Source organism: Danio rerio, chromosome 23 (assembly GCF_052040795.2).
Source record: "Danio rerio strain M-AB ecotype USA chromosome 23, GRCz13ab, whole genome shotgun sequence".
Lineage (NCBI taxonomy): Eukaryota > Metazoa > Chordata > Actinopteri > Cypriniformes > Danionidae > Danio > Danio rerio.
The window spans coordinates 14,379,406-14,404,339 of NC_141043.1; the positions used below are offsets into that span (position 1 = coordinate 14,379,406).

Genomic DNA, 24,934 nt, shown 5'->3' on the forward strand with positions numbered 1-24,934 from the left:
GTAAAGCAGAAGCTAACAATGATTTGTGGAAAAATTATGGAAAAATGGCAGAAAAGTTGGGATGAAGAGAAGAAAGGAAAACATTTATATAGGATTCAATAGAAGGTTGGGGTGAGGAGGGCTATTGAAAGAAATCGAAAAGAAGAAATTATAACTAGGATGAGAATTAGACATTGTAGATTAAACAAGTACTTGCATGTGATAGGTAAACACATATCTGGGAAATGTGAATATTGTAATATTATTGAATCTGTGGAACATGTGGTGCTTGAGTGTAAGAAATATGACAATGAAAGAATAATGTCAAAAGAAAAATTAAGGGAAATGGGGTGTCAATGGTGCACCCTAAAGGATATATTAGGAAAATACCAAGAGACATTAAGTCACAGTAATTTTATTTCTTAAAGGTCACTTAAAGCAAATAGGATATAGTGTGTAATATGTATAGTTAAGGTATGAAAAGAATAAAAAGAAGAAAAGGGTGGAGAGGTGAATAGAAAATAAGAGGGTACAGTAATTATCTCTGTCAAAATCCAGTCCACACTCCAGTACAGAAGGGGATGGTAATGCACCATTAAAATTGGATGCCAACCGCCGTTAAAAATCAAAGAAGAAGAAGTAGTATTTGATGTTGTGCTGCATCCTCTTTTGCTTAAAGGTAACTGTGTAGTTACTAATGCAATGAAAATCTGTTTGTCAGTTGTTAACACACATGAGCACATTAATGCATTTAATGACTTTGTTTATATGCAATAAGCTGTGTTTTTGTAAGGAGAACATTATATCAGTTTATGAAATACGGTTATTTTCAATACATTTAAACAGTTCTATAAATCTCCTTATTTTTTATGGAAAAATTCTGGCAACCACAGCTGCCCATATTTTTCCGTAAATTTAACGGATTTTTTAAAGAAGGAAATTCTGTAAAAAAAAAACTGAGAATGTACTGGCAGAAAATTACCAGTACATTTTTCTGTTTATTTGCGGAAGTTTTACAGAATTTTAAGATTACTAAAATAAGGAAATTCCATAAAAAAACTGAGAATGTGCTGGTAATTTTCTGCCAGTACATTCTTAATTTTTTTATGGATTTTTTTTTCTTTTTTTACAGTGTATCTTTCCTCTTTTATCAACTATTTCGTCTACAATCTTACTTGTGGAAGCTTGTTCATTCACACCTGTATTCAAAACACTTATTTTGTAGCTTAAACTTTACAACTGAGCATAACCAACCATGTAAGTGACATCACACTCTTTTTGAAGGCTGAGCACTGACCTTAACTCAGTGACAAGTGATAATGTATAAGATTTTATTTATATGATAAAATATTTAGATGTGCAAATTTATATCAAAATACCAGAAATGTGTTTAAAAATCATATCACCGTTATTGAAAAAAAATCAATCGTGATATATATTGTGTCACCGACTCGGTCCCAGTAACTCCCCTCGCTGGCCAGCAGAGGCCACCATCTCTGGACTTTTAGCATTACGTCATCCATCTACACTGATTGCGCATACACCTGATTAGAATCTGGCTAATGACCCACGTACCTCTTATAAGCCGCACTCAAACACTCGTTCAGTGCGAAGTCTTGTTTAGCCCCGGCCAGCATTTCTGAGCGTTAGTTCCAGCCTGATCTCCTGTGCACGACTCCAGCCTGTTTCTTACTTTGCTTCGCCTTCTGCCTGCCCACGACCCACGCTTGTTAAACGGACTCTGACTCTCTCTCTGCCTGCCCACGAACCACGCCTGTTATACGGACTCTGATCCTTGCTGCCTGCCCTTGACCCAAGCCTGCATAACGGATCCTGGTTTTTGCTCACTCCCTTCCACTCATGCCTGGTAACTCTATCTGTGTCTGTTCATCATCAGTCTTGATACCCATACTACTACTGTGGATGTGTGTGTGTGTGTGTGTGCACTCCGGTGCATATTGTGTGTTTGAGTGAAGTTGTGATTAATAAATACTGCATAATGGATCCCTCCGTGTCAGTCTCCTCGTTACTGAATTATTGTCCATCCCTAATTTATATAGCACATTTATCATGTTTAGTCATACATTCAAAGCCATTTTCAATCATGAGGGGACATCCTTACCACCACCATTCTGCAGCATCTATTCAGAGCTTGATTAGCTAGACCAGGTGTGTCTGCTTGGGGTTGAAACTAAGTTTTGTGGGACACTGGCTCTTAAGATTCAGTTTGGTCACCCCTGGTTTAACGTCTCATTTGAAAAACGGTGCTCACTGACATATTGTGCACTTCACTATACTAGCCTCACTACACTATGCGAGTACCCCTTGCTGGCCTCACTAACATCACTTCCAACAGCAACCTAGTTATTCCAGTGGTCTCCCATCCAGGTACTAAACAGTCTCAGCCTTGGTTAGGTTAGAAACCAGTCTTTGGCTGCAGGGTGATATGGCTGTGGCTGTCAATACTCAGTGTTGGTCTACACCAGGGTTTTTCAAAGTCAGTGGGCCTCCCTTTTGACACAACTTATCCATTGGCGCCCCCCTCCTGCCAAACACGCGCACACACACACACACACACACACACACACACACACACACACGTGTATGTGTATATATATATATATATATAATACAGTATATATAAAGACACAGACAGATGCCAGACTGTTAACTTACTTTTATCATCATTTGCATGAAAGTGCAATTATTTACAGAGTAATAACAAGTATTTTAATATAACGTTTTTAAAACTAGGATGATGGTTCAATATGAATAGAACAGTTCCAAGAACTGTCCATCCCAGTCAAAACAGTGGAAGTTTAGTGGGTCTCATGCTGTCATTAGCCAAAATATTTTGACAAACCACACATAAAGGTCGTGGTTCATCAGCTGGTCCTGTTCACGTAAATCCTAAACTAAAAAACTGATCATCATATCGTTGTCTTTTGGGTTTAAGCCCTGAACCTGAAGGCTTTTGTGGCGAGGGGGCGTGGCCGAGCGCCGTGAGAACGGAGTGAGGCCACCGCGTAAGTGGATACACCTGCGGTGCGCACCTGCCTCAGATCCCACAGAAGGAGCTCTGGATCATAAAAGGAGGAACAAGGGCAGAGGAAGCCGAGGGCCGGGGAGGAAGGAGGGAGAAGCGGAAGTTTCGTCACGGATTCAGAGACAACAACAAGTTGGAGTTCGCGGTATCTGTAACATTTCTTAATAAATAATAACTCTAAGTAAATAAAAGCCATCGCTTGATCTGATCTGTGCTTGTTGTGCAATCATCGATGATGTCTCGGAGGAGTCAATGATAAATGAAAGTATAGGATTTACAGAAGTATTTTCTAAAAAGAAAAACGCTAAACGTAAAAAAGCCACGTATAAAGAACAGGAAGACTATGAGGACACGAGTAATGTGGTAAACGGAAATAAAAAAAAAGACTAAAACGAGTGAGAAAGATAATAGGAAAGATCAAACGCAAAATGAAATACCAGGATATAAAGTAATGATGACGTTTGACAAAGGTACAGGGAAACATCTACATCCGATTGGGCTGTCTAAGGCTATAGATAAGCTAATCGGTACAGTTAGCTTGGCAAGATGTTTGGGACAAGGAAGAGTGCTAATAATAGTCAAGGACAGTGCACAAAGAAATAAATTACTTGGGATCAAAGAGATGAACGGAGAAAAGGTAACTTCTAGAGAAATAGGAGTAGCCAAAAATGAGAAAGGGGTAATCGCAGGTGTACCAACACATATTTCCAATGAAGAGATCGAGGAAAATATATTAGGAGGAAAAGTAATCAATGTGAGAAGATTGTTTAAAAATGTAAATGGAGATAGACAAGAAAGTATGAGCATTTTGCTGACATTTGAAGGGAAACTGCCTGAAAAGGTGAAAATGGGATACATCAGTTATACAGTTAGAGAGTACATTCCAAAGCCCTTGAGGTGTTACAAGTGCCAGCGGATTGGTCATGTAGCAGCAGTATGTAGAGGAAAGATGAGATGTGTTAAGTGTGGTGAAGATCATGAATATGATAAATGTACAAATGATCTAAAATGTTGCAATTGTGGGGGTCCGCACAGTGCGGCATATGGAGGATGTGAATTTCAGTTAAAAGCAAAAGAGGTACAGAAATTCAAGATTGAACACAAAGATTCTTATGCAGAAGCAGTCAAGAGCTGCCAGAAAAAGGAGATAAGAGTGGAGGAAGTAAAGACAGATGAAAAACAACTAGAAAGGAATAATGAGACTGGGAACAGAAGGGAAAATAAGTGTAATCACAAATGTATAAATGAAAATGACCTCATAATGACAAAAGAGAACTCTTTGGTATTTATTGTCAAAGTGATCAATGTAACAGCTGTAATGACAAGCAGGTCAGCAAAAATCAAAACAATTCTAGATGCTGCAGCGGAGTTTTTAGGAATTACAGGAATTTCTGCCCAAATAATTCATGACATTCTCACTAGATCAGCAATAAATGATGCTTCTCAAATTTCTGATTAGCTTAATGGTTATAAGTATTCTACAATGGAATGCAAGAAGTATAATTGCAAATGGGCAAGAGTTTAAAAAATTTGTTTTAGAGTTAGAATATAAACCAAATGTAATATGTGTACAAGAAACATGGCTTAAACCAAATATTCAGTTTGCTTTACAAGGTTATAAATCAATACGGAAAGACAGGAGAGAGAGTCAAGGAGGAGGGGTAGCTACATTTATAAGGGATGAAATGACTTACAGAGTCTTGGAAGAGGTGGAGGAAGTAGAGTGTGTGATGGTTGAGGTTTTTTATTGTGGAAATTCACTGGTAATATATAATTTTTATAATCCGTGTAAAAACATTTCAATGAATGCACTTGAAAAGGTTGAAAGAGGAAAAAAAGAACTTTGGTGTGGTGACTTTAATGCTCACAATTGGTTATGGGGAAGTAAAAAAATAGATGAAAATGGGGAAATAATAGAACAATTTATGGAAGAAAGGACTTTAGTTTGCTTGAACACTGGAGAAGGCACTAGATATAATATAATCGATAATACAGTATCATGTTTAGATCTAACATTCGTTTCAAATGAAATAGCTAATATCTGTGAATGGAAAGAATTAAGTGAGAGCACAATTGGAAGTGATCATTTTCCAATAATATGTCAATTAAATGTGAGGAATTCTAATAATGGTCAATATCTTCAGAATAGCTAGAAATATGAGAAAGCAGATTGGGTGGAATTTGGGAAATACTGTGAAGAAAATTTAGAAAAGGTTAAAGAGGATACAGTGGAAATATTATGCAAGTCACTGACAGATTTAATAATACAATCAGCTAATTTATACATACCTATAAGAACTGCAGGTGAAAAAAAGAGGAACATTCCATGGTGGACAGAAGAGTGCAGCAAGGCAATTAAAGAAAGAAATAAGGCATTCAAACAGCTTAGGAAAAACATGAATTTTGATAATATGCTGATATACAAGAGAGCAAGAGCTAATGTAAGGAGACTGATTAAAACTGCTAAGAGGGAGGGATGGAGAAAATTTTGCTCGACAATGGGGAAAGATACCACCATGGCTCAAGTATGGAGAATGTTACAAAATATGAGTGGGAAAGGGAAAAAGATGAAACAAATACCAGTGTTGATTGAGAAGGATGTAACTGCCATATCAGAAACTGAAAAGGCTAATATGATTGGAAATGTTCTACAAAGATTATATTGTATAGAAGTAGGGGATGAGTATGAAGAACGTAGAGGAGAGTTTATGGAAATGAATCCAAATATTTTGCATAATAAAATAAATGGAAATAGTTGTATGGATGTTGATTTTACAGCTTCAGAATTAAAAAGAGCACTTGGGAAATGTGCAAATACTGCCCCATGTGGAGACAAGGTAAGTTATACAATGATAAAACATTTACCAGAAAAAAGTTATTTTAGTGATACTTAAATTATATAACAAAATATGGAAAGAAGGAATAATCCCAAAAATATGGAAACAAGCAATTGTAATTCTGATTCGAAAACCAATGAAAGATCCTACAAAACCGGAAAATTACAGACCGATAGCACTGACATCAAATTTAGGTAAATTAATGGAAAAAAATGATAGTGAATAGAATTAATTATGATTTGGAGAAAAAAGGAAAATATAGCAAATATCAATGTGGATTTAGAAGAGGAAGATCAACTATTGACGCATTAAGTAAAGTCACTAATGAAATAGAAAAGGCGATTAACATGAAAGAGTTTATGGTAGTTGTGTATTTTGATATTGAAAAAGCATATGATACAGTTTGGCGTGAAGGATTGTTAGCTAAAGTTGATAAAATAAACATAGAAGGAAAATTATATAACTGGATAAAACAATTTCTGAGTGATAGAACATTTATGGTTCAAGTGGGAAATACTAATTCAACATCATTTAATGCAGAAAACGGTATTCCTCAAGGCAGTACTATTAGTCCATTGCTTTTTAACATAATGATTAATGATATTTTCAAAAATTTAGGACCCGGGATAGGAAGTGCTCTTTATGCTGACGATGGAGCTATATGGAAACGAGGAAGAAACCTGAATCAAGTACTTAAAAATATACAAGATGCTATAGATAAGGTAGAAAGGTGGAGTAATTTTTGGAGATTCAAAATATCAGTCAGTAAGTCATGTTATATGATCTTTAGCAGGAAAAAGAAAATATCAAGTGACATTAAATTATCAATATATGGGAAATCATTAGTAGAGGTTAAAGAATTTAAATATCTAGGGATTTGGTTGGATAGCAGATATACATGGAAAAAGCATATTGAGGAAGTGGAAAAGAAGTGTAGGAAAACTTTAAATACAATGAGGGCAATAGCAGGACAAGAATGGGGAGCAGAAAGATCATTAATGCTCACAGTATATCAGGCTCTAATAAGATCTGTTCTTGATTATGGGTGTATGATATATGCGGCAGCATCAAAAACTATTTTAAAAAGATTAGATAGGATCCAATATAGAGCACTTTGTATGTGTATAGGAGCTGTAAAATCAACTCCAGTTAATGCTTTGATTGTTGAAACAAACGAATTACCATTATATCTGCGGAGAGAGAAATTGGCGCTGGCATATTGGGCATCTATTAAAAGCTATGATGGAGAGAATATTGTAAAAGAAACTTTAATAGATTGCTGGGAGTATACAAATAATAAAGGAAGAGGATTTGGATGTGATATACATAATATATCAAAACAACACCAAGTATTTGATATAATGGGTAATAAAAGCCCAGTATGGAGTGAAGTCCCCTTATGGATAATACCTGAAGTTATTATCAATCTTGAGATCTTGGACAAAAGTAATGAATGGGAGGAAGCAGGTACACTTAAGCAAAATGTGTATAAGCATGTAAATGGAAAATTTTATGGCAGCACACAAATGTATGGATCTAAAGACCCAGATAAAGGGGTAACAGGAATAGGAGTGTGTGTTCCTGATTTGGAAGTATTTATAAAAAAAAGAACAACATCGGAATTGTCAATATATTCAGTTGAAATGGTTGCTATCATAGTGGGACTTATGTGGATAGAGGAAGTGACACCAGACAGAGTGGTGATTTGCTCAGACTCTGCTTCAGTATTAAGATCATTAGACAGTCATCAGTCATCAAGAGAAGATTTAATGAATGAAGTATTTTCACTATTATGGAGAATCCAAAGGAAAGGAATTCTAGTTGGGTTTTGTTGGATTCCAGCACACATAGGGGTGGTGGGAAATGAAATAAGTGATGAATTAGCCAAAAATGCAACTAAAAGAAAAGAAATAGACATTAATGTTCCATTAAGTAAAGGAGAAATCAAAAGTATTATAAAGAAAAATGTGACAACACAGTGGCAAAAAATATGGAATACAGATTTGAAGGGAAGAGATCTATTTAAAATCAAAAAGAATGTGGACACTAAAATTGTTATTCATGATAGGAATAGGAAGGAAGAGGGGATTATTACCAGACTGAGACTGGGGCATACCGGACTGAATGATTCACTGTTTTTAATTGGTGTACATGAGAATGGATTATGTGAATCTTGTAATGTAAAAGAAACAATCCAGCATGTAATATATGAATGTTTAAAATACAGAGAAGAAAGAAAGGAACTAATTGAATATCTTAAGGAGAAGGGAAAGAAAGATAAAGATATAGGATACCTACTGGAATATGAGTTTAATTATGAACATTTAGGATATAGGATTCTAATAAAATTTTTATATAATACAGGATTAGATAAAAGGATATAGAAAAATATAACAAACAGTTATGTAACTAATAATAATATAACTAAAATATAACTCATGTAAGTAAATACAATTGGTGATTTGGTACAATTCTGGGGACCAAGGAATGGGCTATATGTACGCATTACTTCCGCGTTTTGTCTAAGGCCGCGGTCCAGCTTCCGGTCTGGGTGATTTTAAGCGGAGGTAAACAGTATTATGGCAGAGTCGTCAAATGTGCAAATGATTGTCCGGATGTGCTCTACAACACCGCAGAGCAAAGCTTGAGAAGGGTTTCAAGTTGTATGCATCTTCCTACCTGTGCAATTATGAAGGTAAGTTCAGCTAGCCTGAAGGCTAACTTTAGCGTTAATACTCTTACGATCCGTCCATCTGCAGCTTTATCACGTAAGTAAAAATAATCATATGTGTACGTAATTCTGTCTCAAAGTGTCAGGTAAAAACAGGGCAGGAATAATATCTCAGTGAGAGCTCATTACTACCGATAGATCTATGAAGAAATCGGAGTCTCCTCACCAGCTGAGAGTAGGACAGCATACATGTGAAGTTCTGTCCCATTCATACTTTTACTGTTCTAAAGTGACCACCACTGTTCAGTTCGGATAATTACAGAAACACAGATGCTGTCTTAGCTTGTAAGCATGATTATTGATCAAGATATATTAGGAATAAAATAATACAATGCCGTTCCATCCACAACAGACAAATAGCACTGTGTCAATGCTGATATTTATTGCTGAAACAGTGGAGATAGCATGCTTTCTATTTAGTCGATAACATTGTAATTAAATGGGAGGGTGACCCAAAACAATAAGGTGTCATTAGTTAATTTCACATCAACAATTTGTCTATTTCAATATTTATTAGTTTTTTACATTAATGAACAAATGCTTATTTATTGTGCTTGTTAACTCACAATGTAATAGCTAATGTTAACAAGCATGACTTTGGATTTTTATTCATTAGTAAATTAGTTTAACAATGTTAACTATTAAATATTAAATAGTTATTTTAATAGTGAGCAAATACATTAATTAATGAAACCTTATTTTAAAGTGTGACTAAAGGGAGCTACTTTTAAATCATTTAAATTAATGATTTACTGTGTAGTTTAATCTGATGATATTGCTGCAGATGCCTTTAAAAAGAAGATACTTTGAAGAAAGCTGAAAACCTGTAACCATTGACTTCCATAGTATGAAAAAGAACTACTATGAATATCAGTGGTTGCAAGTTTCCAGCTTTCTTCAAAGTATTTTTGTTTGTGTTAAACATCAGAAAGAAACTCAAACAGGTTTGGAACAAGTGAAGGATGAGGAAATAGAATTTTCAGTTTTGAGTGAACTGCCTTTAATGACTGTCTTTAAAAACCTATTAATATTCTTGTTTCTGTTTTCTAGGTAACATTATGAGATTCAGAGCTAGAAAATTTTATGTGTATCCTGGAGCGGACATCCGTCAGAAGATCCATGCCATCGTCTGCTAGTTAATAGCTCCTGCTCTTGTGTGGCTGAGAGTGGGATATGCAAACATTTGGTTGCTTTGCTTTTCCAGACAGCCCATTACTCTGAAATGTGTAATGTGAGTTGTCACATGAACAATTGTTTGGAATGGATCAATTATGTGTTAAGTTCCATGAAACAGATGGGTGATTTATTTATTTATTTAATACGTATAAACCCAAATACCTCTCTATGCACAAGTTACAGAAGAAGCACCTGATTCAAGAAAACAACTGATTCAATGTCATTTTTTCTGTTCATCTGAATAAAATATTTTTTTCAAAATGTTACATTTTTTTGACAATTTTTATTTCAAATTACATACAGTGAATTATATTTTATATGTACAGTGAATAAAATAAAGGTCTTTATTCTGAATTTAAAAATTGCACTTAGAAAGTAGCTTAAGAAATGTTTATGTATATTAATGTTCATTTTTTTACTTCAAAGGCAATGAAAATAAACTATTATTTGCCATAAAAGCTCCTTTCTTTAAATGTCTGCATCCGGTTGGCACTCGAGCCTCGATCAGTTTTCTAGACTGAAATTGTCAGCTACACTCTTGTTTTTTTCTGTTTCTGTAAAATTCTCACGTTTAATATCAACAACCCACCTCTTCTGCACGACTTTGTCTTTTGGAAACGTGTGGAAACTAAGGTAAGAGTTTAATTTTTGACGCTGTGCATTGCTGAACACAGCAGTGGTATCTACAAGTACTGTTCTCACGTCTTTGAAATGACACTTTTAAACGTTTAGATGTCATATTTATGTAGCTGACATAAACATATATAAGTGGGCTATAATGGCATAAAACATTAAGACAACTGTCCAAAACATTACTCGTTTTTATCAGTAGCGCTCCTGTTGTAGCACTGTACTGTACGATCGGCGGAAGTAGGCTCAGGGTCTTAAATTTTACCGGAAATGCGTCACGCGCCGCCGTGCATAGAGCCCATTCAGTGTGCAGGGGGGAGGAGCTGAACACGCAGCGTCAACCGGTACCTGGATTCTGAGGGCAGAGTAATAACAGAATCTGGTTGCACAACTGGCACAGTAGGTGGCGATATGCACAAAGAATACAAGTCACCAAAAAACTAAGAAGAAGAAGAAGAAGAAGAGGAAGCCGAGAGAGGACCGGACCCGGACATATTTTACTTTTGCTTTCAGTTTGACGGCAGTCTCCGTGAGGATCTGCCGTCCGTTTGTTTTGCTTTAGACGGAGCTGCCGTCACTGTAATTATTAAATCACTTTAAAACTGCTTCGGTTCTCCGCCTCCTTCCCGGCGGCCAAAGGGCCGTGAACTTCATTACAGCTTTGAATCAGGGTGGGTCTCAGAAACCGACCTATTGTATTAGCAGGCATATACCTGTATTGGCGGGCTTGCCAAACAGAAGCGAATTCACAGCTATGGCCTTCTGGGTAAAAAAGGTTTTCTTATATTTGACATATTTTTTTTTTTTGCTTTGTTTAATTAAAACGTTTAAATATAATAAAAAATACATATAATAATTAAACTTAATAATGATATTTTTATTATATTATATTTTTTCCTGCGCCTCCCCTGACATGCTCTGGCGCCCCCCCGGGGAGGCGCGCCTCACACTTTGAAAACCCCTGGTCTACACTGTAATGTAGCAACATGTTTTCAGAGAGCCTCCCCTGCCCCAGTTCCTTCTGTTATTAGATTTGCTACAGTGGTTACATATACATTATGTTTGAAGTAACAGTGTGTTATATTCTCAGATGGCATGTCTGTGAATATACTGGCGGTAGTAAGTCTCTGTACTTGCTTTACCATAAAAATCAAAGTTGCAGCTGTGGGAAAAAAGAAATAAAATTTTATTACTTTTGTGTCTTTATTTTTTTAGAAAAATGTTTACACTAACAACAGATTAATCATTATGTTTCTATTCTATGACTATGGTAACATCTTGACCAGACACACTTCCTCTTTTTTACTGTGCTGCAGACTGTTTAGAAGAAAAGGCTGACAAGATGGAAATAGCATAATAAAAATATATTTAGGGTGGGGGGCTTTGTTCCAGACTGCAAACTATACATGTCACACGGAGCATCATGCTTGTAGAAGTTGAAAAATATATTAAAGATGCACGTAATTGTTCAGTTTTGGTATGCAGAGAATGATTGCAGAAAGAGGAAGTATGTTTGGGGTACAAGAGCCAAAGGACTGCAGAATGACTAATAAGTGACGTTACACCAAAAACTCCACCTGATAATATCAGTTGTGTATATATGCTGGAGTCAGGAAATGTATGTTCGTTGGGAACCCCTTAAATGTAATTATTGTATTGACTTTTTCTTATTGAACACAAATAGAATTGGCTAGATATTCCAACATAGCAAAGCAGATCGCTAAGACTAAACACATCCACATTACCATATACATATTCATGATCCTACTAAATCTTACTGAGAGTTGTCATGAAAAAAATAAAATATTTGAAGGCGGTAAGTCATTGCACTGTATAATATTATCAGAAATATAAATGCTGTAAGATTGTGATTATAGTATACAGGTTCATAGTTAATGTAAAACAAACAAGTACCTATGAAAAAATAAGTTTGAGGTGAGGTGGCTCAGTAGCACTGTCGCCTCAAAGCAAGAAGGTTGCTGGTTTGAGTCCCAGCTAGGCCAGTTGGAATTTCTGTTTAGAGTTTGCATGTTCGTCCCATGTTTGCGTGGGTTTTCTTCTAAGTGCTCTGGTTTCCCCCAGAATCCAAAGACATGCTGTATAGGTGAATTGGATGATTTAAATTGGCCATAGTGTAGAAGTGTGTGAATGAGAGAGTGTATGGGTGTTTTGCAGAAAGGTGCTGCATTGCAGTCGGAAAGGCATCTGCTGTGTAAAACATATGCCAGAGTAGTTGGCTGTTCATTCCGCTGTGGCAACACCTAAAAAATCAGGGACTAAGCCAAAGGAAAATGTATGGTACATTTTAATTGATCATCTTACACAAATATATACTTACTATGATCTTTGTCATTTAATAAAAAAATAAGGCACCAAATTGAGATCAATATGTTTTATTGTCTTCAATGTCTTTGCCTATTTAAAAAAAAAAAAAACACTGTCAAACAAGTAAATCCCAAAAACATTTTTCCTTGGATTTATCAAAGGCTGGTGTAGTCAGTTCTACAACAAATGATGTTGAAAGTTTGTTACTAAAGCATTGTCTTCCTATCTCGTGTATGAAAAAGATTTTTTCTGGAAAGATATAATCTGTATGTCGGAGCATAAACTTCATAATTCATAATGCAACCCGAAGTGACATGCATTATTTATTCATTCATTCATTCATTTTCTTGTTGGCTTAGTCCCTTTATTAATCCAGGGTCGCCACAGCGGAATGAACCTCCAACTTATCCAGCAAGTTTTTACGCAGCAGACGCCCTTCCAGCCGCAAACCATCTCTGGGAAACATCCACACACATATTCACACACACTCTCATACACTACGGACAATTTAGCCTACCCAATGCACCTGTACCACATGTCTTTGAACTGTGGGGGAAACCAGAGCACCTAGAGGAAACCCACGTGAAGGCAGGGAGAACATGCAAACTCCACACAGAAACACCAACTGAGCCGAGGTTCGAACCCACCTAGTGACCTTTTTGCTGTGATGCGACAGCACAGTGGACGAAACCATAGTGATGAGTAACATATTTAAACACACTCACTTCTCCCTTTGGGTATCGATAACGATATTTGTCTTGGTCTCTGAGGGCAAACTCCTCAGGAAAGTGTTCTTGAATCTCTTCATATGTCATCTCCTCACATACACCCTGCAGATGAAGACAATTTATATAGAATCTCTAACAAATCCCTTCATAACAAAAGCACATTTTGAGAAAGAAGCAAAACAAATGGCCCAATGGGTAGTGCTGTGAATATCATCTGCAACTATATACAGGACTGTACTCACAGCATCAATCTCATTCAGAGCTTTCCATTGTTCATATGGCACTCCAACCGCTTCTGCAGTCTGGATTGTTCTCCTCATGTGACTGGTCCAGATCTTCAGGTCCAGGATATGCTGACCCCTGATATAGGTGCCTAAAGCTGCAGCAAACTGACACAAATGTGGTCATTGGATAGTTGTATGGATACTGGTCTATGTATTTAAGAAAATAGGTGCGTTCAACTTCATGCAGCGCTGTGGAGACGGATAGAAATCTGTTTTAAAGCGGTGCATGCTGGTAAGAAATTTTGTCCGGATTGATCCTGCACCAACACCACGTGACTGTCACATGTGGCATCAAAGTACCGCGAAAGTGCTCAGATCAGACGACTGATTCAGACTGTGCAGCATCTGAAGATCTACTGCTCAAGCTCTGATGACGACACCGATATTACACGATTGGCCAAGTTCACTCCATGACAACAACCACATGTGTTTCGGGTTTATTATTAGACAACTTCTGATTCGCAAATTTCAAAACAAACAACAACCAAACAAACAAAGCACTTTTCATACCATCTCTATCTTGTACACATCAGGCTTATTAAAAGCTTACAAATATTTTGCAGTAATCATGTTTTGTTAAATAATCTGGTTATAAAGGCTGGGTTGCTTGCACAGGTTTATTTTTGACCTTTTTTATACAGACTATTTACTGCATTCAACTCCATGGACAATTTCAATGATATATTTTAGTAAATAACCTAAATATTAACTCAAATAAGTCTTACAGACTACAGACCCAACCACACTCTCAGACCTGCTCGCTCAGACAGCAAGATCTGCACTTCCAGACCTTCACAATGTCGCTACCCGCTGTTTAAAAGATTGACTAACCTGAATTCAGCTGCTTATAAATTGTGACTTAAACTATTTTTCTACTATAAAACATTACGCTATGATTGAATACATTATTATATGAAATATTAAACATACTAGATTTTGATTTAATGCATTAATTCTGTTAATAATTGCATTTGTAAATAGATATTGTTCAGTTACTTCAATATTTTCAGACATTTGTTGTTGTTGTTGTTTTTTTTAATCATTAAGGATTTATCACTGTTTCATATTGAGTAAAGGGATTGAATATTATCTTCATATAAATTTCTTCACATACAATAAATTAGAGTACTAGGAGTACTTTTCTCACAACAAACTTTATTTTTATGTACTTTTTCATGAGGTCCTACATGCCAAGTTGTAAACGATTCATAGAAAAATGGTGAACAAAAATTATTGGAATTTTTTTTTTTTACTTAAAAATATTATCAAACAAAATAAATGCTTTACATTCTTGTTGGAGAGATTTTTCATGTCTTACTGTTTATTGTACATTTTGCACTGTATATATATATATATATATATATATATATATATATATATATATATATATATATATATATATATATATACATATTTGTATATACAGTTGAAATTAAAATTATTCGCCCTCCTGTGATTTATTTATCTTTTTAAATGTCAGTTAGATGTAAAGTGTGCATCGCATTATTAAACTATCTTGCATTATTAAACTATCTTGTTGACATCTTGGAGTGAAAACTTAAACAGAACTTGAGGCCACGGGTGACCTGGATCAATAAACTCACTGCACAGACATTGACCATCCTTCTCGGAATTACCACGGGGTAAACTCACATGTCTTCCTCGACTTCAGCCATCATTACAACATTACAAAACTGCCAAATGTAGCGAGGTAAGAGTAATGATTTTTCTTAAACAATTTACTCGTGTAAGAGTACATTTTTAAATGTACTTTACAAGTACTTGTTTTACTCAAGTAAATGTAATTCGTTACTACCCACCTCTGACTTTAGGCAGTAACTGACTGCAAAGGATTTGCAACCAAGTATTAAAAAGTGAAAGTTTGATTTATGATTAATATTCTGTCACATTACTTTTGGTCCCTTAACAAGTGGGAGGCACTTATGCAAACTGTTGTTATTCCTTCACCGTTCACTTGATTTGGATGTAAATACACTGGAAATAAAGCTGACAGTCTGCAGTTAAAATAAATGTTGGTTATATTTTAAATCCATTGTGTTGGTGTATAGAGCCAAAAATCTTAGAATTTAGTCGATGTCCCAATATTTATGTACCTGACTGTATGTCAAACTGCAAAACATTTTGCTATATCATTATCACTTTACTTCAAAAAACTTTAATGTACCATCATGAGGGCACATTTATTAATTTGTGATTATTATTTATATTTTTTATTTTGCATTACATGGCAGTTTCAGCTAAAATAAGCACTTCCATTTTTTCTGGATGGGTGAGCAAATTAACAACATTTATTTTTGTTTCAACTTTACCTTTAAATGGCTTTTAAAAATGAGCTTTCAAACATAGTTAGTGAAGGCAATAAGGCTCATGTGTCTTGCTGCATGTCAATACACATATCATTTGTCCTAAACTGTATTTCTGATTTAATTAAAAAAATGTAAATAAATGTAAATAGGTATCCCAAAGGTACCCTGAAATATGCTAAGCAGTATATGGGTTTGTTCACTAACCTAAATTTTACAATAACAGTACTGTTAATAATAATAAACTCCATAAAACTAATTAAAACAAAGCCATAAATCAGATCTATGCTAACCTTCATTCCCCGCGATGAAAGCCCAGAATCCCCTCCGATCCGACCCAAAAGGTTGAGTTCACTCTCACCATGCCGACAGAGGTAGATGGTGCGAGGTGTGACATGAATGTTCATCAAGTAGTAGACAATTCTACTTTGAATATGATCCTGAACATGATTCACAAGATATCTGCTGCCTACATCAAATATCTTAATGTATGACAGGTTCCTGTGGACACACAGATGCAGGACAGTAATCATGGGGACTTTGACTAAAATTATGTAAAGCCTCATTTTGGATGAAATGTATGGGTTACCTGTCTTTGTCATCATCTAACGGAACATATGTGAGTTTGTAGCAGTCTATTCTCTTGAGGAAATCTTCCACCGCTTCTTCTTTATCACAGTCAAAATAATCAGGACTGTTCAGCTTCACTTGCTGGAGATAAGAAAGCAAATGCCCTTTTACAGCATGCACAGAACAAAATCATAAAACAGAGCATAACAATAACCAGACAATCTTTCAAATAGTATGCACCTTAATAATTATGCAAAAGCAAATCAATAACATAGATAAAACTAATAAACATACACCGATGAGTCATTGTGACCACAAGATACCAGAAAATATAGTGCAGCAGTGACATTATTAAGAACTAGACATCAAATGCTAAGCGATCACTTGAGAGCTCCTCTGCAAGGCGATTTATGTGACCCAAACAAATGTATCATGTTCCTCAGGCGGTTTCTATTTGAAACAAGTATGTCCAGTGGGAGATCCAAACTTTGTCTTTTGTTGTAACTAGTTTAAAGATCTGCCCTTCAGGCACTTCTGGTTAGAATTTGAGGACTCTGACTCTGGTCAGCTTACTTATTTTATGTATTAGAGAAATCTAATACATTGACAGGTAGCTGTGTAGTACATGTAACAACAATTTGCCATATTGTTCATATGTATGGGCTATTTATCATGAAGAACGATTTTGATAAAATTAAAATATCCCAAACATTAGTGGTAAAATTTGTTATAGTCTAAAGAAGCCAAGGTTGCATATTTTGGCCATGATACCATATTTTGCAGCAAAACTCCATGCTGTTGTGAATTGAAGAAGAGATAAACCAAGAGGATTTTTTTTGTGTATTGTTATTTTTCCAGATTGTTTATTTTGTGCTTCTGCCTCCACAAGAATATCTTCAGTTCAATAGCTGATTATGATCATAGTTTCTGGACCGCTTCCTACTTACAGCAGTGGAAATGAAAGATTCAGTAGACTTTTTGCACTGAATGAATGGCTATTAACATAGTGTGCACAGAAACTGCTCTTTGCTATTAACTGGAATCTTTTCTGGGACGTTTCTGTGCTTATGGTCTGCACCCCAGCAGAGCTAGAGATGAACCCCTGTCGGACAACATCTCCAGGATCGTTCATTCTGTCTGACTAGTAAGTGAAAATTCACATTTAAGCCATATAGACTTTTACTTGTCCCACTTAAATCACAGTAATGCATATCTGGCTAACCCTATAGAACCAGTGTCGGTTCCTTGTATTATTAGATCAAAAATTAAATTTAATATGTATTCTAGAAAAAATCTAACTAAAATCAAATCAGAAAAACTGCAAAAAAAAAAAAATGTATAGAAATTTTTTAAAGCTTGGTCTTCGAGAGATCATGGGTCTGTTCTTCGTACTTCACTTAAATGATCTAAGATGATTTGGCAGATCCTGGATCTTTTAATTTAGATAACTGATCTCTGGCTAATACGTTTCTTCAAACAAGTTTGCGAATCAGATTACAATGTCTGGATGAACTGATCTGAGATCGCTGTTGTGAAGGACAAATCTATCGTTCCCCAAAATCATGATCAGCAATGCAGTTTTTGGCTGCAGCAGCGTAATGACATCATCAAATTAATATACGATTATCTATGAATTACATCAAATTCATAGGAAACGGTTTGTTAAATAGTATACGCAATATCTTTCCAACTTTGTTGTGGGCTACAGGCTTTACAATTTTATCTGTCAAGAGTATTTACCAATTTATTTAGTTTTACAGTTAGAGCAGATTTTCTTTATTCTAGTAGCCATAGCAGTATTATCGTAGCTTGTCTCTTAATGGGTGTAAAGAATAACTGGATGTTAAAATTATTTTTGCATCACAAAAACATTTTAATATTGGTAAAGGTGTCTGCAACTTTTGAGGAGCATCAAATGACCATCAGATAAGCTGTCAAAACATGTTCATGCCTGCATAAATGTATTACTTCTTTAAAAAAAGGTATTGTGCATGTCTATTATCATACACAAATTTTACTTAAGCAATTCTATGCATTTGTATCTAAAAAGTCCATATCAAAAAACTTTCTCTTTGAACCACAGTCTTTGTACTTTTTTTTCCTGAAATGCAGATTGCAGAAGTTTTAGTAATATATATTCTTTCACTTATATATAATATATATATACAGTTGAAGTCAGAATTATTAGCCCCCTTCAATTTTTTTTCTTCTTTTTTAAATATTTCCCATATGATGTTTAACAGAGCAAGGGAATTTTGACAGTATGTCTGATAATATTTTTTCTTCTGGAGAAAGTCTTATTTGTTTTATTTCGGCTAAAATAAAAGCAGCTTTAAATTTTTTAAACACAATTTTAGGGACAAAATTATTAGCCCCTTTAAGCTATATTTTTTTATATATATATATACATAGAGGTGGGTAGAGTATCCAAAATCTGTACTCAAGTAAGAGTACAAGTACTTGCCGAAATATTTTTTTTTAATTGTCTACAGAAAAAAAAACATTCTTAATGACTTGCCTAATTACTTTACCTTTAACTTAATAAACCTAAGCCTTTAAATGTCACTTTAAGCTGAATTTTTAGCACTATTTTAGCCTGTTAAGTCATCATCATAATGACCAAAATATTTTCTAAAGATTTAAAATAAAGAAAAATGAATAAATAATTATTTTTAAAATACAAATGTATTCGATCATCGTTAGAAAAAATAGGAATCTGTTGAAGTTATAAATTAAAAATTGTAGCCTATAGTAGCTTTAGCCTACAAACTGGCCAGAACATTTAACTGTCCTCAGTCAGAATTTGGCTATTTAAATAATAATAATAAAAAAAATGATAATAATAAAACACCTTCACAATTTTTTCTAGCCTATCTTGTAAAAAAGTACATTTGATTTGATTGAAAATTCATGGTTATCAAAATAGTCAAATTAGTTTTCAAATCAATTTTAGTATAGCATTTAGCTTGGTCTTAAAGCCTTTTTCAAAGTATTAATTTCACTATTTACGATGACATAGCAGTCAAAATAAGGTAAATGAGTTCATGTATGGGACAAATTCTGGATCTTTGTCATTGAGGCATGGGTTTTTCCAACCACCCAAACCCCTCTGGCTATGGGCCTGCACAGTAAGTACCCCCGCTCCCTATAAGCAGAGTACGCAGGCTGCGTAGGGCCTCAACTCCGGAGGGGGGCACCATCTCGGCTGCTCAAAAAAAAATTGATATTTATTTACTAATTTCAACAAAAACTGCGTGTTAATAAAACATCTATTGATAATATGTTGTTAAACACATTTTAAAAATCATTCTAAGACGGACGCATAAACAAACATGTGACGCGGCCCGGTCCACTTATCTTTGTGGCTGCAAGCTGCATATAATTATAATAGATGCAAGTTGCAGCTCTATGCACAGAAGAAGACAACAGCAGTCTGGAGCCGAGAAGAGGAAGAAAGTACTAGATGAATCGTGTGCATCACTTTCGGGTAATTTCCATGAATCTGGAAAACATATTTTTTGTTGTTCAAGTAAACTAGTGAGGCTAATGTTTAAACTTCTCCACAACTGCTATGCATTGTGCTTTAGACAGGACTATGACTTTTCGCGTCTTCCCCATGTTGCTGCTAATTACACAAACTCAATTAGTGTTATTAACTTGTGCAATACTTTACAATTCTGTTTGCACACTAGCTACATATACATGCACTGCACAATTATTTCACTCGATGTATTATTTATCATTATATAGTTATGTTATATAATTATATATTATGTCATTCTTTGCAGACAGCAGTTATCATTGTTTATTGCTTTTTCTATTTCTATACATTTATTATTGCTGTTATTGCTTGTATCACTGCAATGACAATAAAGTCTCTTTAGTCTTTTTTGTGCATTACAGTATGAAATAACAAAACCGACTTATATTCTCTAATTTCTGAAAGATCAGTTATATAAAACGAGTCAAATTACTGCAAATCAGATTATTTTTTTCTGAATGTTAACAAAGTTTTAAAAATACACCAATTCATACTTAAAACCTACAAATGTCTTTGATTTATACTGAAAGGAATTGTCAGCTTTTGTCACCATAGATTACAGTGCAAATTAAATACACATATTAGTTGTAGTTTAGACACATTATGAAGAGTGTTGGACTAGCCTATTGTTTTAATGGTATTGCATGAGCTTTTTTCTTTAAATGACTAATTTCTTCTGTATTGTTCATGGAGGTCAATCCTGAAATTTGTCACAAAAGAAGATGAAGTGGCCTGACCAGCACCACTCCAGAGACACCAGCAGCTGCTCAGGTACAGGATGCAGCACTGAGGACCGTCTATCTCTACAGGTACAGAGAGGGTATTATTTCTTACCCTTTGTAAATGTTTGAAATTATGTTTCTGCAGAAGACATGACAATGTTTATTTTGATGTAAGCTATTATTTTGTAATGTAAACAATTGAACGTTCAAGTATAATTTGAGTGTTTATATGCATATTTATGTATATAAATAAATAAATAAATACATTTGAATGTTTGTGGGATTTTGTTCCTCTGTGTGGGTACCACAGTAAAATTTTGCTCTGGGCACCTTTTTTGGCCAGCAGCGGCCCTGTGCATAGTTACCATGAAAAAGGTTCAAATTGGGATAATTTTGACACCATACTTTGTTTGATCTGACCCTATCTATTTCTGTTTATCTGAAATGAGCCTGCTCCAGAGCAAATTTGAGCTACCAGACCAGTTGCTATGACAACAACTCTCGAATGAGTTTTGAAGAAGGAAATGATCCTGGATTATCTTAAATTGTCAATAATCAAATCCAGCTAACTAAGTAATCCACGGATGAAAAATGGACCCCAGTACTCGTGTGCTTGTGGTGACATATTAACACTGATAAACATGAACAAGGTAAACTTCTGCAGCGAGTAGGACAGCATAAAATTAATGAAAACCATCAAGACGGCAAAACTTCTTTAACTTAGTTGCATCCGTACACCACCTTCTGTTAATGTAAAAGCATGTTTCACCAATAGGCGTTTTAACTGTTGACTCCGTATCATGGTCTGCTCTTTTATCTACAGTAGAAGATTTTTATTCTCTCAGTGTGAAGTATTTTCTAAGTGTAAAAAGTATGGAGTGTTTGCAGCAAACATGCCAGCCTGTTTCTCTTCTCAAAAGGTATGGAGTGTTTGCAGCAAACATGCCAGCCTGGAGTAAAAAATACTGTGGTAGGATGAATACGCCTGTACAGGAACAACACTAGGAGAAGGCAATGCTGAAGAATGACTGATTGTGTAGAATAACTGAATATGTAAAAGCACTGATTATATATGTTAAAAACTTGTATGAAGCTATATGTGTCAGAAGCTAGACTTTATTATGGAGAATAAATACTATTTTTTGATATTCAAAACAAAGTCTGAATACGACACTACCAGATGAAAGTCTAGTACATGTAACATGCTGTCAGTAATGGCTTCGTTCAGCCAGATTTTGTGAAACACAGAGTAGCAGATGGTTAAGTCCTTGTTTTGCGTGAGAGCAGTAGTAGTTTGTCCATTTGGTTAGCTGTCAAAACAACAACTGCATAAATTACAGTTCCTTTAAAAACTAAAAAAAAAAAAACAGTTGCATATTGTGCATGTATATTATCATACATAAATTGTACTAAAGCGTGATATCTTAAAGTAAAGTTTTTCAAACTAATTTTGAGAGGAGCATGTGATATGATTGACTGCAGCTGGCCTCCCATCTACACTTATTAGTTAGCCAATCAGATCTATCCTAACTCACTATAAGTAGCCTAGCTAGATTTTCTCCCTCATCTTCGTTTTCTAAAGCTAACGACATGTCCGCTCCAGCGCCTCCAAAAATTACTCACGGAAAAACCGTGATCCTCCACATCTACTGTTTTTCAACCACAATACCACACCATCATTACCACCATCGTCAGCATCTACGAAAACGACAACAACAACAACTCCCCGAAACACCAGCCCCGTCTCAACAACACCCAGCCTAGCGTGGAAGTCAGCTCGAGACTCAGGCTCCAGTAAGAGGCAGAAGGCCTATCCACTCCAGCCAGATCACAATGCATCCCCAATCACCTTCTCCAGCATCATCAGGTGTCACTCATATCCAACAACGACTGTCACTGAACGCCTCCAAACTCCTAGACGCCGAGACCACAATTCCAAGCAGCTGCATTAAACCCGAAAAGACTTACAAATCCATGTCTTCACCGACTCCGCCCCCCAGGACATAACACGCTCCTGCCACGCCCCCTATCCCCAACAGACTACAGCCCTGCAAACACTCCGCCACCCCAGGGCATCAAGGAAAGCATTAAAGCAATATTGGATTCGAACATACTGCAGCAATCATTAATTCTAAACATGAATAAAACTAATCTCCCGGACAATAAAGCAACTTCCACCTCACCTCTTACAGCTTGCAGCTCCCCAATCCAGTGCAAACTCCAGCCCTCCTCTTCCAGCAATTCTTACCACCTACGGGCTACGTACCCCGCCCCTCTACCTTGCTATATCCCCGCTTTTCCTCCTCTCACTTTTACACACTTGCAGCTACTAGGCGACGCATATGTAATGGCCTCAAAAGGATTATACATGTTTTCTTTTATTTTTAATGCCTTTATCTTATTTGTGGTTTATATATAAATCTGAATAAGTTAGAGAGAGCAGCATACAGGGATGCATGCATGCACCGTTGAGGGCGCTGTGAGAAAAGAGACATTGTGTCTAAAGAGAACGGCCGAAGTAAACTGAGTTACTCGAGTTATATGAGACTGCCCAAAGGCTAGTCATAATGTTGCCTGTTTGGGAAGCTACACTGGATGAAATTAAAAGTAAATTATTTGAGTTATCTGCCTCACAACTGACGAGACTGTGTGAAATGTTAAAGCTTAGTGAGGGGGAGGAAGAGATGCACACGCCCCCCTCACTTGAAGACACAAAAGAGAAAATTGATTGCTTGAGAAATGATGGTGTGGAGGAAACGTTTGAGGTTACAGAAGTAACCCTTCATTCCCCGAGGAGGGAAATGTAAATGCTATTGGTGGATTTGATCTAGGAAAATCCACTTATGGGAGGATTCGGTTCAGAAGCCGCTCGTCTGAAAGAGTATTGGGCCAATGAACGGGCCAATGAAAGCCAATGAATTGGCAGCATAAGCTTACGCAGGTGTGCTTCATTGCCAATTATCCCAGCATATAAGCACACATGGAGCAAACAAACGCCATCCTTTTAAGCTAAAGAGACTTGCTAACAGCTAAGGGACAGTAATTATGGCGATGGAATATAGCATTTCTGTTCCCCTCCTCGGGGAACGAAGGGTTACTTCTGTAACCTCGAACGTTCCCCTTTGGGTGGGAAACTCCAATGTTATAGGTGGATTTGATCTAGGAAAATCCACGTATGGGAGAACTATGGAAAACGCCATAATGACTGCACCTTACCAAAGCCTCAGATGAGAGGGTAGTCAAGCAAGCGTAACGCACCCACATCATGGGAGGCGCGATCCTCCAACGTGTCCCTGGCCCTAACTTATCGCATTTCAAGGAAGTTTTACTGATTGGATAGATTTTTTTTTTCTGATTGCAGCGATTTTGGGAGTCGCTAGCGTCTAGATAATTCTAGGAATTACGACGTTGGGAAGCGTGCAATCCTGATAGGGAGGACGCTGCGGAGACCATCCGCACCCAATGGGGGATATATATATATATATATATATATATATATATATATATATATATATATATATATATATATATATATGGACTAGCCCTAAGAAGGGGGTGTGCCCATAAGAAGTTGGTTAGCGAATAGGGAAGACACGGGTCCACCCAAGAGGCACCTATACCTATACCCAAAACGCGGGCTGACCAGCGGGCAGATCTACAACGTAGTGGCCCAGCAAGTGACTCCTCCGCTGAGTCAGTGCTGGGGGCCACAGAGGAATCTGCAGGGCTCACCTGATGGGGAACTTACTGACAGATAAGAAGGTACACATCTCTCCGCATTAGGGAAAAATGGCACCGCAAGCGTGTTACAACACCCTACAGAGTTGTTTCCTCAACCACCAAAGGGTTACCTAATACCCTTGAGGAAACCGGCTCCACTCTCAGATTGTAAAACCTAGCAAATGTGTTGGGTGTCGCCCAGCCCGCAGCTCTACAAATGTCTGTTAGAGAGGCGCCGCGTGCACGCGCCCAAGAGGATGCAACGCTCCGAGTGGAGTGTGCACGCACTCCCGGGGGACACGGCTCACCTCTGTTCAAATA

At 36.3% G+C, this 24,934-nt stretch overlaps 1 protein-coding gene and 1 long non-coding RNA gene across 7 annotated transcripts in view; one reads left to right on the top strand and one right to left on the bottom strand.

Annotated features, from left to right (window-relative positions):
• si:dkey-96f10.1 overlaps positions 1-24,934 on the bottom strand; it is a 109,859-nt gene that overhangs the window by 8,240 nt on the left and 76,685 nt on the right. For 3 of the 6 annotated variants that reach the window (XR_015522566.1, NM_001440782.1, XM_087304972.1), the window contains exons 7-10: positions 16,650-16,771; positions 16,354-16,561; positions 13,695-13,841; positions 13,450-13,554 (exon numbers count right to left, since the gene is read on the bottom strand). Coding sequence is in view for 4 of the 6 variants with exons in the window: in NM_001440782.1 (NP_001427711.1) it covers positions 13,450-13,554; positions 13,695-13,841; positions 16,354-16,561; positions 16,650-16,771 (582 nt within the window). In the remaining 2 variants the exon portion in view is untranslated. Of the gene's footprint in view, positions 1-10,664; positions 10,755-11,255; positions 11,562-12,032; positions 12,649-13,121; positions 13,555-13,694; positions 13,842-16,353; positions 16,562-16,649; positions 16,772-24,934 lie in introns of those variants that run through there. The other 3 variants (XM_087304974.1, XM_087304973.1, XR_015522565.1) reach the window with 3 other exon arrangements.
• Positions 8,383-10,035, top strand: LOC110438314 (uncharacterized). The gene is made up of 2 exons (XR_015523331.1): positions 8,383-8,557; positions 9,644-10,035. It is a non-coding gene; the product is annotated as an uncharacterized LOC110438314 (long non-coding RNA).